The sequence below is a fragment of the Ostrinia nubilalis genome, chromosome 2, assembly GCF_963855985.1.
Source record: "Ostrinia nubilalis chromosome 2, ilOstNubi1.1, whole genome shotgun sequence".
In the NCBI taxonomy this organism is placed as follows: domain Eukaryota; kingdom Metazoa; phylum Arthropoda; class Insecta; order Lepidoptera; family Crambidae; genus Ostrinia; species Ostrinia nubilalis.
Genome location: NC_087089.1, coordinates 1,933,638 through 1,954,000, shown reverse-complemented (window position 1 = coordinate 1,954,000; position 20,363 = coordinate 1,933,638). Strand labels below are relative to the sequence as shown.

The following is a 20,363-nucleotide window of genomic DNA, read 5'->3' as shown; positions in this document are numbered from 1 at the left end:
TTTAGTGTGGGAAAAGGGGAGGAGGGTGAGTACGTGGGGGGAGGGAAGAACGACAGCGACGAGCCCGAGCGCGCGCCGCCGCCTATTGTGATATCAGAGGCCGACTTCAGGGAGAAGGGTCAGTGGAGTGGACTATGGGCATTAGATATAAGGATCATTACTGCGCGCCGCGCCCGGAGGGGGCCGACGAGGGGGAGGGGGAAGGGGAAGACGACAGCGACGACGAGCCCGAGCGCGCGCCGCCGCCTATAGTGATATCAGAGGCAGACTTCAGGGAGAAGGGTCAGTGGAAATACTAAGAAACTAGGGGACGTAGTGTGAGTTTATTACACACGCATGGATATCGACTTCGTTAAAAAAAATTAAATTTTAGTTCTTGAAAGTTTCCGCTAGGGGCGCTGTACAATCCGTCATATATCTAATATCACTTTGTCACTTTTTTACGCAGTCGATACCGATGCGGTTGACGTAAATTTACACTATGCCCCTAGATATAAGAATCTTTAGTGCACGCGGGGGAGGGGTAGGGGTCGAGGCTAAGCGCGCGCCGCCGCCCATTGTCATCTCAGAGGCTGACTTCAGGGAGAAAGGTCAGTGGAAATACTATGGACACTAGTAGGAACCTTTAGAGCGCGCGGTCGAGGGATATGAGGTGGGAGAGGGGGGGATGTCAGCGACGACGAGCCCGAGCGCGCGCCGCCGCCGATAGTGATCTCAGAGGCAGACTTCAGGGAGAAGGGTCAGTGAAGTGGACTAAAGACTCTAAAGCCTGGTCCGTGAGCACGTAGAATTTTGTCCAATGACCCCAAGCTATCCATCCTTATCGCTCGCGCGTAATTATATTGCTGTCGCGACTGTGCGACGGGCGCCCGCAGTGAGTGTGCGAGCGCGACAGCAACATAATTACGCGCGAGCGATAAGGATGGGTAGCTTGGGGTCATTGGACAAAATTCTACGTGCTCACGGACCAGACTTTAGATATAAGGATCATTACTGTGCGCCGCGGACGGGGAGGGGCCCGACGAGGGGGAGGGGGAAGGGGAAGACGACAGCGACGACGAGCCCGAGCGCGCGCCGCCGCCTATTGTGATCTCAGAGGCCGACTTCAGGGAGAAGGGTCAGTGGACATGTCATGCATATTAGATAAATTCTTTAGTGTGGGAAAAGGGGAGGGGGTTTGGTACAAGGGGGGAGGGGGAGGACGACAGTGACGACGAACCCTAGCGCGCCGCCGCCCATTGTCATCTCAGAGGCTGACTTCAGGGAGATAGGTCAGTGGAAATACTATGGACACTAGTAGGAACCTTTAGAACGCGCGGGCGAGGGGTATGGGGTGGGAGAGGAGGGGAAGACAGCGACGACGAGCCCGAGCGCGCGCCGCCGCCTATAGTGATCTCAGAGGCAGACTTCAGGGAGAAGGGTTAGTAGAAATGTAATGCATATTAGGTTTTAGGATGGTCTAGTGTGTGCGGAGAAAGGGTAGGGGGGTTGGTACGAGGGGGGAGGAGGGGAAGACGACAGCGAGCGCGCGCCAACGCTGATTGTCATCTCAGAAGCAGACTTCAGGGAGAAGGGTCAGTGGAACTATCATATACATAGAATAGGAATATTTTGCTGTATGATTCGTTTATGTATCCGCTGGAATACGCTCGGAGCCGACCGGCTTCCGTTCCGACGCATGCTCGCGCATCCGTCCGGATTGAAATGTCAGTTAATCAGTTGTAAGCAATGAGGGTTTTCGCGTATGAAAAATCCGCCAGATGGCAATACGTAGACACGAGGTCCAAATGCTGCATGATTGGTTATTTTTGACATGACATTGACAGATATGTCAAAATCCACCAATCATGCAGCATTTGGACCTCGCGTCTACGTATTGCCATCTGGCGGATTTTTCAATCGCGAAAACCCTCATAAAATACTATTTTCTTTACGGCCGTGTAAGTGCGGACATAGGCATTTTGTTTTAATAGGGGTCACTTAAAAAATAGGGATTGATGGTGAAAACGGGCACTATTCGCCCATTTATAGAACCATCCCACTCTTCCCGTGGATGGATATCGTAAAAGGCTGAACTGTGGGTAATGAAGCCCAAATATTCCTTTTTTGATTTAATAAATTAGTGTGTCGTCATCCTGTAGGAAAGAATAAGCGACTTCTATTTCTTCAACTGTTTTTGAATGAACTTGGTGTGACAATACTAGCTTGTTTGTTTAAAATATTTTTTATTTCTTTTACAGTCCGAGAGAAGAGAGTGGGTATTCTAAAGCCGCAGGGTTCGCTGGAGAGAGCAAGGGAAGAACGTGCGATGGCCAGCACTCAAGACGACCCGGTTAGTATCCAAAACATTGAGCTAACAATTAATTAACATTTGATATTAAGAACTTATAATATTCGTGGTTGAACACAGGAATCAGACGGCGCCGAAGACATCAGTAAAAGCGAAGATAAGAAGGACCTTCGTAAACCTCGAGTCAACATCGCAATGGCAGCAATCATGAGAAAGCAAGAAGAATCCAACAAACAGGTGACTATCAAACTTATTTTAAAAGTCATAAGGTTAAGAATCTTAACAATCTTAACGCCTTAATTTTTTTTCCTTTCCAGGTGAAATTCGTAACACCACCACCGACCCCAGACACTACTGGGGACTCCACCGAAGCAAAAGACCAGGACAAACCTAAGGTCATCCAACCCAAAGCCATCAAGAATCTCGCCAATCTTCCCCTGGGAAGAAAAACCGGCGGGATCCTCTCGCTGAAGGACAAGTCCGCCGGGTACCCGCATCTGCAGAACACAGACCCGGAACCACCCAAAAAGGACAAAGAGGACAAAAAGGAACCGAAACCCAACCAGGGATCGAGTCAGAATTCGCAGCAGAGTTACCAGCCGAAGAGGCAGGACATGCCCCCGCCGAATTGGAGCCCAAATATGCCTCCACCGAATATACCATACGACGGCCCCAGGGTCAACTTCCAGAAGAATTACGGGATACAAAACGCTGGGATCTCATACAACCCGAACTACCCGTCTCCACCTAACGTCAACAACCAGGGCATAAGACTTCCAGTGGTAAATCCCAAGGAGATCGACGTGCGCACCGCCGCGCTGCAGAAGCAGAACTCGCGACAGGAGCTCTTCCAGGACGGACACAAGTTCGGCAACTACTCCTACCACGTGTCCGGCGACAAGAAGAACTTCCTCAACGACCTCCCGCCGCGTTTCGCCAACCAGTACCGCAACTGGCAGGCGGCCCAGGACAGCCAGTTCAACGACAACAAATTCCGCGACGACAGTTTCAAGCCGAACGCTTTGTTCAACTCCCAACAGCCCAACTGGGCCAACCCGCCGCCGGAAAACTACCCAACCCAGCCGATGCCGTGGTGGAAACCGGAGAATCCCCCTCCCAACTTCAGCAACTCGCCGAGTTACTCGCCAGCGATGGGCATGCAGCCCAACTTCTACTCGCCACACGTCGCTCCCAACCTGCCTAACTACCAAAACATGCCGTCTTTCAACCAGATGCAAAACCAAAGCGTAGGCCAGCAGAAGCCGGAGAACGTGCCGAACTACTTGCCCTCGACTATAGGCCAGCCGCAGCTCCAGACGTTACAGAACATGGTCAGCTCGCCGAATTTTAACTCGTCGTTGAATAACTTCGGGTCGTACGCACCTACAGTCGGGTACGACTCGGCGATGTATCCTCAGTTCAACAACAACAAAGTGGGTTACCAGCCGATGCAAATGAAGATGATGGACAAGCCGTCTATGGAGTACCAGGCCAACAAGAATCTCATGGACATCGGCGGGCTCGGGTTCGGGTCCACCGCCATGGACATGCAGCAGAGGAATTTGGGCATCAAGTTCCCAGACAACATGACCAGCGACAACGGCGCTAAGAATATGGATCCGATCGCGGTAAGCATTACCAGTATTTATTAAAATGGTCAATTCAGTCCACCTTCGGCCTGATCGTCACTTACCATCAGATGAGATACAGGCCAAGAGCTTCCTCGTTGTGGATAAAAAAAATCAGTTCTCCATCCATTCTTCCATCACCGGGGAATCAGACGCAGGTTAGCGTACCATCCCTACATTGTCGACATTCCACCAGCTCGCACTAAGCGTTTCGATAGTTATTTTATAATTCGAACTAGGGATTTTAATTCGCTTCCTCCTGCTGTCTTTCCTGAACACTATAATCCGGGCCTTTTCAAGGCGAGAGTTACAGGGCAGATATGTACCATCCTAAAGCCCGGTCTGTGAGCACGTAGAATTTTGTCCAAAGACCCCAAGCTACCCATCCTTTTCGCTCGCGCGTAATTATATTGCTCTCGTGACTGTGCGACGGGCGCCCGCTGTGAGTGTGCGAGCGCGACAGCAACACAATTACGCGATAAGGATGGGTAGCTTGGGGTCATTGGACAAAATTTTACGTGCTCACGGACCAGACTATAAACTGCATCACACTTAACACCAGGTGCGATTGCGGTCAAATACCTGCCTTGTCTTACATACTGTTATAATAAAAAGTATTGGAATTCCATCCTTATTCCTACGCAATAAAACCTAATGTTCAACGTGTCCGTCCTCAGAGCGGTTCAAGCGCGGGCGAGGTGGGCGGCAACACGTACTCGCTGTTCAGTGGAGCCCCCGACTCGCCGGCCTGGGGCGCTTCCCATCACCACCCGCAACAGGTAACCATCAAGTTTTCTCATTGATCCTACTAATGTTATAAATGCGAAAGTTAGGATATCTGGATGGATGTTTGTTACTCTCACGCAAAAACTACTGAACGGCTTTTGATATAACTGTATTATTCTTTATAACACAGAATAACATATTATAGGCTATAATTTATGACAAACTAAATTTAACGCGGGTGAAGCTGCGGGCAAAAACTAGTGTGAAAATAAAGCCGAATAAAGTTGGAACTAAGCTATCTCGGGATTAATAGAAGTTGTATATTCTTTATTTTTAAAACTGTTTTAGTAGATTTTCATCATAAATTATTTACAACTTTGCCATTGTCTAATAGCGCCGGTACATATTCCAAATTGTTTGGGGTTTCTACCAAGGCAGAGCAGGGCAGAGATGAGAGGAATTGCGTGAGCTGTGCGTAGCTGTCAGTATATTGCTGTCTATGAAAGGATAAAGACACTTCGCTCCGCTCCGCCTTGCTAGAAGCCTTCCATAGACGTTTGATATTTACCATATTTTTTTATTGCAGTCTCTATGGTCGGGCCCGGGCCCGTCGCCGCTAGAGCGGCTGTTGGAGCAGCAGAAGCAACTGAAGCAGCCGCCCGCGCCGCACTGACGCTCCACTCCTGCCCCAAGTGACCTCCCAAATTATGCGTAGCCACTGCCGGATTGAAAGGCGGTACAGGTGCTTACTTTTATACTCACATACTTACATTCCCTCGTGTCTACAGGGTGTTAGGTAAATGGTTATATGAGCCGATACTAGCCCATGTTAACATGGGCATATAAATGGTATGGTGAAGTCAGAAATTTGATATCATCATTTTAATTTTTTTAATTTTCATACAAAATAAATTTTATAAAATCCGATTTGTATGAAAATTAAAATAATTAAAATGAAGATATCAATTTTCTGACTTCACCATACAATTTATATGACCATGTTAACATGGGCTAGTGTCGGCTCATATACCCATTTACCTAACACCCTGTATATTTTAGCTTTGAACTGGATTTTGCAATTGAGATATATTTTTTTACCTCAAAACTCAGCTCGGTGTTAAATCCAGTTTTGATGTAGTACTTCTTCTGTAGAAAATGACATTAACATTGTTTCCTGACGATTGCAATAATCGTTTGAATATAGGATAAACAAGACCCTCGCATGCAAGTGAAGAGTTACGCGCATCTTTTTGATACCGCCTTTTAGTTTAGGTTTGTAATAAAATTATTTGTATCGATACGAACTCGCCCGGTTCGAGTGGACTTTTATATCGATTGGAACTGTCAAGGTTCTAAAATGTAAATTATGCATAAAGAAAACTATGATTTTATGGAGTGTATGTACATTTATTTATGAATCAGTGTTGCTTTGCGTGCTGTATACGCCATAATAGTCACTCCGTTACCAATTTTATGTATTCCCTGATATTTTTGTGGGAACAAAGACATGTGTACTATTTATTTTCTGGTCGGTTATAATAGTCGTTTCTGTAGTGAGTTTATATAAATTTTGTAGTTATTAAGTAATGCAATATCTGTTTGGGCAATTTGTTTGGTTACACCGTTTCTAAATATTGACCATGCTCGTAAAGGTCATATTATCCGAATATACGGAAATAACAATATTATGTCAGTGCTCATACAAATAAAAATTATAATTTACCGTGCTAAAAAAAAAAAAATTTTGTCGTACGCGTCAAATGCCTACAAAGAAACCCAAATAAATAGGTTTTTTTATGTAAAATAATTGTTGTGGTAATATCCCTATTCACTTTACTAGTAAATATCACTTATTCAATATTCTTTAATCACAAATTTCAGGTCCTTATTACAAAATGAAGCCAGAAATTAAGCGCAAACTCAATCATAGTTCGAATTCTGTATTTTTAAGAGTATATTTAATTCAGCTTTGTTTCATAAGGGCCTCAAACTAAAACAATCTTGTGTGTAAAATTTCCTCAGCTTCAAATTTTCGAAGACAAAAAATCTCAGTTTTCATCTTTTGTTATGTTCGTATTTATAATTTTACTGTGTCTAATTTACGGATGTCACATGATTATCAGAACTCTTGGGAATTTTATAATTCCCATACGATAAATAGTGATATTTACTAGCAAAAGGTTGCAAAGTTTTATTTTAAGTAAGTTTTGTTGTGTTTTTAAGTGAAAGTAAATTGAAGTAACTATTGTGAAACAATATTTTGTAATACAAGTATTTTTGTTATTACACCCTGGAGTTTTATTGCAGAATCCGCACAAACGCCATCAAATAAAACATATTTTTCAGTCAATAATTTAAAATTTTATTAATCCATATAGCTCTAAACAATTTTATTACTGTATTACATCTCTAGGTACGTAAAAAGCGAACTAATTTTCTAATTGCATATACAAAGTAATATTTACAATTTCTAATCAATAAATATAATTAATAATGAAACATTGCATTTGTGACAATTTCGGGTTTTTTATTATTTATTTCAACAGTGGCGGGCATTAGTGTTATTTCGAGATAAAGCAGTACATAGTCGCATATGTCCTGTTGAAAAACAAAAATTAATTACTGAATATCATTCTGATATCACTGATTGCCATGAAGGCACTGCTAAAGTCATTTAAGCACCGCATGCCCACCAGGAAGTACATTAACTAGCACAGATCGACTGATACGAAGGGCGACAACTTGTTAAAGTATAACATAGATTTCCAATAAGACATTTCCAATCGAGATGTCGTGCCTTCATACCTTAACGATAAGAAACAGTCGCATACATTCTAACATAATTACTAGATATGTACAATAAATTGACAAAGAGTGGCAATACGTTACAATTCGTGGTGAACACACCGCAGACAAAATTCTTACAGAACATGAACATTCGAAAAAAATTACATAATACACAATAAATTAACTAAAATTAATTCAAACTGGATAAAATCATACAATAAATGAATTGGTCCTAATAATGGCAATTCCATTAAAATGGTTAGTTTACAAAAATTAAAGAATTTAGTATACATCCCATTGAGCTAACAGATCATCAATTATTAAAATGCAGTAACATTAGTCGCGTGTAAAACGCGACCCTAACGTTGACTAGTCAATTTGGCTGGCTTCTGCCCGGTAACGGAACATTGTACTGAGAGTTGGCACACTGAGCTCGTGTAAAGTCGCGCCCATTTATAATGTAAACAAAAAGGTGAGCCGTAACATCACCCAACCAGCTAAACAGCAGGAAACTATCAAATATGACACATATTTTTATTTATAACATTACTCATCCGCTTAACAAGGAAAAGGGAGATTTCTACAAGTCTACGTGCAATGTACTCGTTAGTACCACACTTGCGTTAAACCAATATACCATTTTGGTGTTCGAATCAAATATTCGATCGTTTTTATAATACAACATTCATAATACAATATGAAACATAACACCCCGCATTCGCGAGGGACGCTCGGTCATACATCAGTCTCTTCGCCGCCCAAGGCCTCCACTCCACTAAACACACCGCACCCTATTTCTATACACAGGGATATGTCTAGAAATTGCTATTTTACGTTACCTACCAAATTCGTGTTATCGTTAGGTTGAGCAACAAAAGTTCTCAACATTCGAAAAATTGTAGACATTCAATGCTATTACATAAACGTAACAACTGAATGGAATGAGCGGAAAAGTTCATTGGTTGCAATGATTGTGGCAACACAACCAGTCAAACAGGAAATATGGGCAAACCATAAAATTGAAATTTACATTTTGTCTTGGATTTAAATTCCTAAAATCTTACTCCTAAGTGTATATACACAACCGTTAAATAAGAACAGTAGGATTATATCGAATCTCATTCATAAAATAGTGAAATATTTTATAGATATTCTGAAGTCTACGTATTTTGCGGAGACTCGAGCTTAGATCTAAATAGAAAGGTTAGTCTGTTTAGTTACAAAAATTAATCTCCATTCTTATCAAAATCAGACAGTAACAGCTTTAATCTCTATGAATATAATAATAATAAATATGCAGTCAATAAATGAAGATTTCACGATTAAATAAAAGCTTTTCAGTTACATGAACACAATGAGATTTATGTTTATCAATGTCGTAGTATGATACCAACAATATAATATATTAATAGATAGATTTATCAGTCATGAATTGACTGTTCTACACTCATATTCTCTAATCCAACAATCAGTGAATCCCGCGCGGGATACCCAAAACGAGACCCACTCAACCGCTACTATTGCCTATTGTATATTGTTTCTATTATGTTTAACTTTCTCTATTGTTAATTTAATACTTTAACACTTTACAATGTAATAGTTGATTGCAGGAATTGCAGGGTTTTACGAAACCTCCTATAAGAGGAGTCATTTCAAGCTGAGGTTTAGTAGAATTTGAATTAATAACAGTCTAACCGCCCGTAGTACGAACTATCAAGTAATAAATTACATAAATGTGCGTAATGAGTTGCTAGTGCACATTTCATAAGACGTGGGCACAGCTAGTTTTGAAGTCAATCACGTCCTTATTTATACATGCATAAAATTGAATATACTTTAGTATGCCCATGCCACACGTGTATAAAGTTGGTACTACGGACGTGTACCTAAGGAAGTGTCCTCGACTCACGTCTGCCGCTCGGTGGCGAAGTTGTAAGAATACTCGCGATCCAGCTCGAAGCGCGTGCGCCGCTTTACCGATGGCAGCTGTGTCTGTGGAAATGGACATTAATTATTATAGCACCTAAGCAAATAGAAGTAAGGTAGCAGGAACATTTTTCGTATCACAGCTCGAATATAATAGTAACGTAGCGATTGGTATCACAGCTCATGAGTTAGTACTACTAAATGTAGTAGATATTTGGCATCTTCCTAAAAAAATCATCAAAATCCTGTGGGGGGCACCAGACCATTCTAGGTTGGCACTGCCCCACGGCCTCGATTTGCGAGGTACAGCAGATGAAAGATACAATCGGGTAAAATGGAATATTTACCAGCGCATCATCCGGCAGCCCCCTCAGCTTAGGATTGAGCAAGAAAGGCACTCCCTCCAACCCACTATATCCGCCCAACGTCTGGTAGTTATTATTCCTCGGCAGCGGCGCCGGGCCCTTAACCCGCAGCGGCGCGGGTCTCTTCGTGCAATGAGAAGTTAAGTATTATAATAGTGGACTTACCAGTGCATCATCCGGCAGCCCCCTCAGCTTAGGATTGAGCAAGAACGGCACTCCTTCTAGCCCACTGTATCCGCCCAAGGTCTGGTAGTTATTATTTCTCGGCAGCAGCGCCGGTCCCTTGATCCTTGGCGGCGCGGGCCTTACAACACGTCTTCGTGCAATCAGAAGTTAAGTATTATAATAGTGGACTTACCAGTGCATCATCCGGCAGCCCCCTCAGCTTAGGATTGAGCAAGAAAGGCACTCCCTCCAATCCACTATAGCCTCCCAACGTCTGGTAGTTATTATTTCTCGGCAGCGGCGCCGGGCTCTTAACGCTTGGCGCGCGGGCCTAACAACACCTCTTCGTGCAATGATAACTATTATAATAGTGGACTTACCAGTGCATCATCCGGCAGCCCCCTCAGCTTAGGATTGAGCAAGAAAGGCACTCCCTCCAACCCACTATAGCCTCCCAGTGTCTGGTAGTTATTATTTCTCGGCAGCGGCGCCGGGCCCTTAACCCTTGGCGGCGCGGGCCTAAGAACACGTCTTCGTGCAATCAGAAGTTAAGTATTATAATAGTGGACTTACCAGTGCATCATCCGGCAGCCCCCTCAGCTTAGGATTGAGCAAGAAAGGCACTCCTTCTAGCCCACTATATCCGCCCAGCGTCTGGTAGTTATTATTTCTCGGCAGCGGCGCCGGTCCCTTGACGGTGCGGGTCTAACAGCACATCTTCGTGCAATCAGAAGTTAAGTATTATGATAGTGGACTTACCAGTGCATCATCCGGCAGCCCCCTCAGCTTAGGATTGAGCAAGAAAGGCACTCCCTCCAGCCCACTATATCCGCCCAAGGTCTGGTAGTTATTATTTCTCGGCAGCGGCGCCGGGCCCTTGACCCTTGGCGGCGCGGGCCTAACAACACGTCTTCGTGCAATCAGAAGTTACATATTATAATAGTGGACTTACCAGCGCATCATCCGGCAGCCCCCTCAGCTTAGGATTGAGCAAGAAAGGCACTCCCTCCAACCCACTATAGCCTCCCAGCGTCTGGTAGTTATTATTTCTCGGCAGCGGCGCCGGGCCCTTGACCCATGACGGCGCGGGCCTAACAACACGTCTTCGTGCAATCAGAAGTACTATAATAGTGGACTTACCAGTGCATCATCCGGCAGCCCCCTCAGCTTAGGATTGAGCAAGAAAGGCACTCCCTCCAACCCACTGTATCCTCCCAACGTCTGGTAGTTATTATTTCTCGGCAGCGGCGCCGGGCCCTTGACCCTTGGCGGCGCGGCGGGCGAGACGGGCGGTCGCGGTGCCGCGCGCGCAGGCTTCACGTACGAGGGGCTTAAAGCCTCGTAGTCGTGGTCTGTCGTGAACTCGTCGATGTGTGGGTGGGTTGGCGATTTCAGGTTTAAGTTGTTGAGGTCAGATATTAGTGGGGAGAGCTTCGGCGGCCTTTCTGGCGCTGGCCGTAGTCTGGAACAAGTGTTTTTTTAAATGTAAGTTGAAATCAGTCGACTACTGTCAGAGTAAATACAAATGAGTAGGTCATCTTCATAGAAACGCACGGGCGCGGTTTGTATGTGAGCGCGCCAACACGTATGCGGCGCGCACGCACACACTGACAAAATTTAGCGGGGACTAGCGGGGAGCCAGTCGTGGTTGCGCCGAATTTTGTCAGTGTGTGCGTGCGCGCCGCATACGTATATTGGCGCGCTCACATACAAACCGCGCTCGGTGCGTTTCTATGAAGATGACCTACTCATTTGTATTTACTCTGCTACTGTCCAGTAACACTTTATTTCGAGTGGCTGTCTTAACGTATGATATAAATTGTTTTCAACGTAGTCCGTGCGAGCAATAAAGGAAAAAAATAATTAATTTTAATTTATCCAGAATACCCAAGACCAAAGGACAACACCCATTAAACATACAAATTCTTTATGATTCTAAAAAGTTTAAATCATTTTTTTCCTGGAAGCGATAAGGCATACGCCTGTTTGTTATTAAATGTGTCACTATCCACAGGAAAATTGTCGTTCATTTAGCCGCTGCTTAACTCAGTATGAGGTCAATAACTTTTATCATTATATTTTAATACAACTTTTTATTGCTTTGCGTTGGATGAAACGAGAACAGTCGGCTTTGTTTTAGTTGATAGCGACACAGCGATGTTTCGTAAAATGTACTGTAGGCGATTATGAATTGTTGTCTTTTGTTCAAATATTAATAGATGGCCCGGTTTAGCCCGGTGAAGAGGAAAAGTGTGTGGAAACGAAACTGGCTGGTTATTTCAACCAATTTCCTCGTCTCCCTCCTCTCCACCTTGGTAGAAAGAGAACGGTCTCTTTCTACCTTTTCTTCAGTTCAATCCCCGTATTTTTAATTAACCTCTATGGCAACAAAATTCCTGTTAATATGTGTTACCATACCATAGTGGTCACTTAAAAATTAGGGATTGATGGTGAAAACGGGTTTTAGGCTGAGTTGCGCCACCTATCTTTAACGGTAACTATAAGGGTAACCAGTGCTTTTTGTCTGGAATTTGACAGATTTTTGACGTTTGTTAAAATTAAAGTATGATTGTGTAACCCACCCAGCCTAAGTATAAATGTCATAAAATAAAAATATTTTAAATACTGACCTCCTATTGGCCTCGGGTGTGAGGTGCGTGACGAGGTTCTCGTATTCATTATGGACGGGGGAGACATCCGCGCTGCCGCCGCTCACCTTGTAGCAAACCATCTTGCCGTTGATCTCGCTGCAAGAGGAGGTACGGGTTTAGAAAGAAAGATACATTTATTACAATGGACATCACACAAATAAAGGCAATTACAAAGACATGACAGTGGCACATAATAATGGAAGAAGAAAAAAATAAAAACAAGAGTAAACTGAGCAGTGCCACCCATTCACCAACAAGATGCCCACTGCAACGGGACCCCACTCAGAATATGCCGTGGCCCACGGTGACGAAGGCCACGGCGCTGGTTTAAAGAACGTAAACTTGTAAAGCAACATTGATGACATCACATGATAGATTGGTAAAAAAAGAAGTCTACTAATCGATCTGGCCTACGCCAAATAAAGACTACGTGGTGTTTAGACTTTGAGTTGAATGAGTGCACAAGTGTAACTTAGCGTGGCTACAGAGAGTGCTGAAAATGTCAAAGTATCTCAAGTTTTTTAGCCTTTTGACGGTCAAGGATCTACAATCCTTGCTACAAAGGAGTTGCAACGAGTACTGGGAATAGTCTCGCCCAAACTCGCTGAGTGCTGATGACACTCGGGCAGGTGGTATGAAGATGAAGATGCCAGGCGCCGCTCTTGCCTCTGACGTCACTCGGACAGGTGCTCATACGAAGCACCTGGTGCCGCTCTTGCCTCTGACGTCACTTCTTCTTCTTGTTGTGTCGACAACAAACCTACACAGGGTCAGCCCAAAACTCCGCCACAAGAGTGGCGTTATCAATAGCCTTCATTAAATCTTCCTGCGTGCAGTTGTTTGGGCACACATGGTACGACATCATGTGCTTCGTCGACTGGGGATCAAAACCACACTTGCACTCCAAGTTTGAGTCATCCAAGAATCCCCACCTGAACAGAGGTGGAATTGTGTAAAGCAATCGTAATCATTTGACAGTTCATAACGTACGATAAAGTCAGTTAAACAAAGCGTTTGACAGAATAATCGTACGTTATGAACTGTCAAATGATAACGATTGCTTTACACAATTCCACCTCTGATTGTCCTTACTACGGCCAAAGTAAATACAAATGAGTAGGTCATCTTCATAGAAACGCACGGGCGCGGTTTACACGTATGCGGCGCGCACGCACACACTGACAAAATTTAGCGGGGATTAGCGGGGAGCCAGTCGTGATTGCGCTCACATATAAACCGCGCTCGGTGCGTTTCTATGAAGATGACTACGGCCGACCTGCGTTCGAAGTCTATTTAAAGAGATTTCCATAGGCCAGGGGAGCTCATGTCCAGGCGGAGGATTCAGACATAGGGAAAAAAGGACAAAAGGTGACGTCACTCACCCCGCCAGTATGAACCCCTGCGGCGCGCTGCGCATCCGCGAGCACACGATGACGTCGGTGACGGCGGGCGCGCGGTGCGGCGCGGCGGGCCGCGACACGCGCGTGCACAGGCGCCGCTTGCCCGCGCGGCCCGCTACGCTGAAGCCGGCCGGCGCCGGCTCGCGCTCGCCTACTACCACCACGCCGTCCATCACGTAGCCGGGCACCCCTGGAACGAAATTTTATCAGCTCGCACGAAACGTTGCGATGACTCTTTTATAATGCGAACAGCTAGGGACTGGAATTCGTTGCCTGCTGCTGTCTTTCTCGACGACTATAATCCGGGCCTTTTCAAGGCGAGAGTGAATAGGCACTTACAGAGCAGATATGTACCATCCTAGACTGCATCCCACTTAACATCAGGTGCGATTGTGGTCAAATATCTGCCATGTTATGCATTAAAAAAAACGTAAAAAAAAAGGCTATTATTTCGGCTCTATCCGTCACTATAACTAAGTTCGTCTCTGGGCTCTCTGTCATGAACGAGACGACTCCAAAATGCGGTCTCGCTTATAACAGAGGACCCTGTTACTTCACAATAGAACAGTCTGAGGTGTACTCAACAGAGGAATGCCTTCTGTGCGTACAGTTCACTTCTTATCTCGCTATCGGCATCGAATAAAGTCTAAAATACTCTGTAGACGTAGACTGAAATGGCTTGTCCTTTTTTGATAAGCAACCCAATATTTTTTGTCCAAAATAAGCTCCAAATTACTAGATAATTTATTCTGGAAACTTGTTTTGTCAAGGTTGTATAAGCCGGCGTATATCCTTTTGATAAATGAACAAGATAACGCTTGTTCACTGTTATTAATTTGTGGCATAAGAGCTCCTGAATGGAATTGACGAGCGTAAACATTTACCGGTAATCGATACGGTATGGTTTATTTACGAACTGGATACACAGTTTATTTTTGTGTCAACACGCGCTGAACTTTGGCCCGAAGCAACATGAGCCAGGAGCTCGGATCGCGCATTGTTTGTAAATTGCGTCTGCTCAACCAACAATCACAGCGACCAGAGCCGCGCTAACAGGCGAGGATAATTCCATCCCGTTGCCACACTCAGTCCTCAGGTCATCGAGAACCGCCAGCTCATTTGAACTTGAAACGGGCTATCCTATCGTACATTTTATAATTCACGTAGAATAAAAGTATTTCGAGATAATTATGCTGTTTTGGCACTCGATCCGATCCTATCCTCTCAACATGGCTGAGCCATGCCTATGCACCTTAGTTTCTCCGAGTAGTGTGTTGAGAACTTGGGAACATGAGTTCAGCATTCCTGATTTTTCGGAAGATTTAACTTTCGGCTGTCAACAGTTTCTTCTCCTCTTTAAGAGTTAGTGTCCAAGCCTCACATCCGTCCATTAAATTACTGATATTGCTTATTTAAAGTAAGCATTTCATTCATTATTATGATGTACATTTAAGGATGTCACTTAATGCTCTTCAGTAGGTACTGAACAAGTTTTAGGACTGCTGCAAAACAAGGGGTAGCTTTTCTCTTTGAGCTATCATTGCGGTGACTGACAGCCCTCAACAAATTCGACCTTCGCCTCTAATGAAAGTAAGCGTAACTGCACTTTTTATTCTCTTGATCTCATTCTATGGACATTTTGATACAAAGCGTTGACCTCGCTCGACGAAAGTGTATTTGCCCAGTTAGATAATTCAACTACTCGTAACACAATAAACGATTACTACTCAAACGGCATTGATAGGAGCCTGGGAATCACATTGCTTGTTAATTGTGTTTACTCAGTAATCATGTAATTTTGCAACAACAACCAATGCCGCATAATAAAGATTAAACTGTCTGGAAAACGTATCAGTATTGGGGAAATCCCCAATCCCGATGTTTTCGTATTTGTTATCCGATTCACAAATAACAACGTCACTGGACCAAAGCGGATCTTCGACTCATCGGGTATTTTCAAACATGAACCCAAACTTATCTTCACATATTTCTTTGTCAATTCATCAAGTTTCAATTTCGTTTATCAGCTTTATCGCCATTTCTATAACAGTAATTCGACATATACACGCGATACGAACGATTAACATAAGGATTGACTATTGCCTTATCGAGTGCTTCAAATCTCCGAGTGAAACCTACACGGGCTTCGAGAACAAAAAACGTTTAAAAAAAGCAAGTCGTTTAATTAAACCAGCTTCATTGAGCGGAAGGTCCCTGACCTGTTGATAAGTCCCGTCTGTCGAGGGCCGGCACCGGGGTCCGACGGTTATCTTGTAACATAACCCACTTCGTCTATCGTCTAGCTCTATTGATTCAAACTCGTCTGGCCGTGCAGGGAAAGGGCAAAGTACTGAGAGTCGGTGCACTGAGCACTAAGACAGCGAGACCCTGTCGTAAGAACTTTCGAATTTAGCGAAGGACCACTTTTGTGCAGACAAATTTTAGCGCTTGTGAATAAAATATGTACGTCTACCCGCGACTCTGGTTCTGTACCTCTAGTAGGAAAAACTTTCGAGTTCGTTTCGTTGCGTATTCAAAGTGTCATCGAAAAATTTTGTATGAAAAATTAAACAACGCCCCCTAGGGCGGCTATAATATAGGGGGCGCTGTTTAATTTTTTATACAAAATTTTTCGATGACACTTTGAATACGCAACGAAACGAACTCGAAAGTTTTTCCTACTAGAGGTACTGGTAGGATGAGTTCCACGAACACTAAATACATAAACTCGTATTACCGGACGTCGGAGCATTGACGTTCCTACACACAAATAAAATGTTTATTGCCTCTTTGAGAATTACACAACCTTTCGTAGATCTGCTACAGACATTGAAACTATAAAAAATCTAGTTAACTGTAACCTCGACCTAGTCGTGCAATAGTTATGAAATAAATTTTACGTTTAACACCTTGCGAATCTTACGAACCCCTCCTCTCCTACAATATTAACTGGGGTGTAGTTTAGTTTAGTCCTTTGTTTATCGTAAAATTTTAATTTTGAGTGATTTAGAATGCAGCACTAAGTTTCCTTTAATTAATTAGTAACTGAAGTTAAACCTATGCTGTGCAGAAGTTGAACCGAATTTTATTCAAAATTGCATAAATATGTGATTTAATGGTTAACTATCATAACTATGGCAATGGATCTTGTTTAGCCGATAGATAATAAAATTCAAATGAATTCAGATACCGCGACCGGTCCGGTATAACTCCCGCGGGCGTTCAATAGCTACACGCTCATGCAAACGTCATGCTAATCTATCAATTAAGACTGATGGATACATGATCGAATATAGGAAAGTTCTGAATTACTTACATCTACATAATACCAAGATGATTCGGGTATCAATCCGATTATACCGCGTGCATAATCGCCTAATAGCTGTCGAAGGTTCAACAATCTCAAACAGGTCAGATAGAATAGAATCACGCTAACTTCTGGCCGAGGATGTTAAATCACGTCACTCACGTCTTGTGCCAGAAGCCTGGGACTACGAGGTGCGCTTTGTAACCGAATAGTTTCCTTTTATCTAGCGTCCTAAAATCTTAGAGCTACAGTCTGAGTTTGAAAGAAAACAGGCTTTTCATTTAATATTCCTTGAAGTGCTGTCTAAAACCTTCGATTGCCAACACAAAACGTGTACCTACGGTAGACACAAAGACACGGAGCTTTTTTAAATAATACGGAGAACAGTAGCTAGAAAAGGAGAAGACGTACCTTCGGACTTGGACAAGCAGATGTAGTGGCTGGGCTTCTTCCCGAAGAGGCCAGTTTGCCGGAGCAGGCCCGCGTCGGCGTCCTCGTCATACGTGCGGCTGACGGGCTTGTACCCGGCCGGGCACTTGGCCACGCTTTCGACAATCTGCAGAGACAGCAGCGGCCGCTCGTCCGGCAGCGCGTCGCCCAACTTCCTTAGCACCTTCGACATTCTCGCGATCTTAGGACATCATTCAGTTCCTATCAGTCTTGAGATTGCATGCGGATTTCTTCAGCATGCAGCTTCTAATCTTCTATCAGTCTATGTTAGCACCTAGAATAGGAAAGAACAATGATTTGAGTGCTGGGTTTTCTGAAATATTACTATCAACATCTGGACTACAACGGCGACCTACCTACAATCGCTTCTCATTTGTAATCAATAGCAGTACACAATGTGATGCAACTACTGATCCAAACCTAATTTACGGGCATAGCCAAGCAATCACGAAATGGAATCTATCTTTAATTGGAAGCCCTATTTTCGCGTAATAATGAAATTACTACTTATAACAAGAAATGCACAAAGTTGCAGGGAAAATAATTAGGTTGCCTTATCTATTACTGCTTTATCCTGAATGATGAATCATTTATGTAGTTAGCAAATTAAATGTGTTAATAGTCGCACATTAAATAAAGATTACAAGACGTCATATCATTAAGTACAATATTATCTAAGCAGAAAGTTCATTGCTTCACATGGACTTGAAAAAATATTGACTCAGAGACTTGTGTGGTAAAATATGTTTCAACAGTGAATGAATAGCATGTTGGAGGTACTGAAGTAGGCATAATCCATTGATTAGATCGCTGTGCGTGCGTACCGCGCACTTACTAGCTAAATGTAAATGTTAAATAAAAAAAGTTGAATGAATCATTAATGAAACTGTACTGGGTATTTCTGAATGAGTTTACAATACTATAGGGTATTAATTAAAATACATTTTGCTACCTGGCAGGCAGTTTGTAAGTGTATGTATCTATTTATATGAATTGTAAGTAGGTAAATATTGATAGTAGTAAGGCTTGTAGAGTAACTAGCCTTTGGATCAATTTATTATCAATTTATTTTCTAAGTTACATTTGTATTGTAAGTTACTTTTCAGTAAACAATTGTTTGAAACAGAGCATATCAATCAGGTCACATATAACGGAAGCAAAGAATTAATTAATTATGAATTTGTATTGTAAAGAATTTAAACAATTGTTGCTTTATTTTGCAGAATCAAGAAATAAAATTTACTTCAGTTAACTTTTAACATTACATATTATAACTAAATCATTATTGATCAGTACCAAGTTGGTATGTTGGTACTACCAACATACCTATCTAAATTATAACTCACTGATTCAATTTCAGCTTTCTGTTGAAATTTATTATTTAAATTATTTCCATAAAAAATAAGAGTACACAAGTACAGCTAGAGACAAACTATTTGAAGTATTAACTGTATTAATAATATGTGAATCATAAGTCAGCCCACATAGCACCGGCCTTAACTTGCTAATTGTTGGCTAGCCTACTTTCTTACCAGCATGTTTTTGTCTTCTAACAGTACTCACTGCCCATATGCCAGTTAGATAAAAAAAGAGGAAATTGTCTCTTGATGGTCTTGCAATGAGACATATTAAGATATGATACAAAAATAGACTTCTTGCAACTGATTAGCAATAAATTAATAATACTCACAGCAGTAAATATGATGTCGCCTTATTTAAAAGTTGTGTTGGTACACACAGAAGTTATTCCTCCAACTATTTTTAGAATATTTTCATAAACAAGAATACATTTATCACTGTTAACACAGACACATCATCCAACACAAATAGGTAGATGCCTCACGATAAGCACACGGCGACTGATGAATAAAAAATGTATCGAACATTGAAAAACGAATAAGAATTATATTTTCAGCGGCGCCGTGCATTCGGCTCAATGAGTAAGTACGCGAGAAGCGACCGACTTGGCACTAGTCCATGGCAATAAGTTGTTGAATTACACTCGCGTACGGCGCCTTCGGTGCAGCCGAACTAATTACGACCAATTGTGAACCTACGGATGACGATTTATCACGAACGATGACCCCCTTGTGAGATGAAACACGACACACTTCATACATTTAAACTATACCGTTACCTTCACAAAATATAATTTAATAAACTCACCGTAGTCATGACATCACACGAACAAAACAGTTTACGTATCCTAGACCTCTATTTCTTTGTAAGATGAGAGATTACAACAAAGAGTAAAGTGAACACAAATTATTATAAACAATGGAATATGAATGACACTAGTGAATTATTTAACAGCCGTGTAACTTTTAACATCACTTTGTGTAAGCTTTTATTTAAAATTACCTAAAAATCGTCGTGAACAAAATATTTCTTCGAAAATATTTTGACAACAAATCCCTGTGTCACTCCAAGAAAATGGCAGAATATTTTTTTTTCATTGAGGCTCTGGCACAGAGCTGTCATAGTGCATTTTTGTTTTTTCTGTGAAGATCTGACACAATGTTATTTCGCCATAAGTGCATAATCGGAAGCTAACGTAAAGAGTCTCCACATCCTAACCCTGGGTCCGGGCTCGCATTGCATCACTCTTTTAGGGGCACAAGCACTGTACACATGGACTGCTATGAGCCGTAATGTTAGAACGTTATAG

At 42.8% G+C, this 20,363-nt stretch overlaps 2 protein-coding genes across 4 annotated transcripts; one reads left to right on the top strand and one right to left on the bottom strand.

The window, feature by feature from the left end:
* The first annotated feature begins 134 nt into the window (after positions 1 to 134).
* On the top strand, positions 135 to 4,034 carry LOC135078059 (uncharacterized). Its single transcript, XM_063972625.1, has 6 exons — positions 135 to 282; positions 492 to 590; positions 986 to 1,117; positions 2,241 to 2,332; positions 2,411 to 2,527; positions 2,608 to 4,034. Exons 1-6 carry the CDS (start codon positions 135 to 137, stop codon positions 3,940 to 3,942), a joined length of 1,923 nt encoding a protein of 640 aa, XP_063828695.1. The 3' UTR covers positions 3,943 to 4,034.
* Positions 4,035 to 6,982: 2,948 nt separating this feature from the next.
* Positions 6,983 to 20,135, bottom strand: LOC135079994 (uncharacterized). 3 transcript variants are annotated; one of them, XM_063974678.1, is made up of 7 exons: positions 19,862 to 20,129; positions 17,657 to 17,969; positions 13,921 to 14,128; positions 12,518 to 12,634; positions 11,107 to 11,349; positions 10,647 to 10,770; positions 6,983 to 9,423 (listed from the first exon to the last, which is right to left on the bottom strand). In XM_063974678.1, exons 2-7 carry the CDS (start codon positions 17,865 to 17,867, stop codon positions 9,337 to 9,339), a joined length of 990 nt encoding a protein of 329 aa, XP_063830748.1. In that variant the 5' UTR covers positions 17,868 to 17,969; positions 19,862 to 20,129; the 3' UTR covers positions 6,983 to 9,336. The 3 variants fall into 3 exon arrangements, with proteins under 3 accessions (XP_063830748.1, XP_063830733.1, XP_063830741.1); XM_063974663.1 differs by lacking the exons at positions 6,983 to 9,423; positions 10,647 to 10,770 and having other exon boundaries at positions 10,972 to 11,349; positions 20,057 to 20,135; XM_063974671.1 differs by lacking the exons at positions 6,983 to 9,423; positions 10,647 to 10,770; positions 19,862 to 20,129 and adding an exon at positions 19,386 to 19,852 and having other exon boundaries at positions 10,972 to 11,349.
* Positions 20,136 to 20,363: the final 228 nt, after the last annotated feature.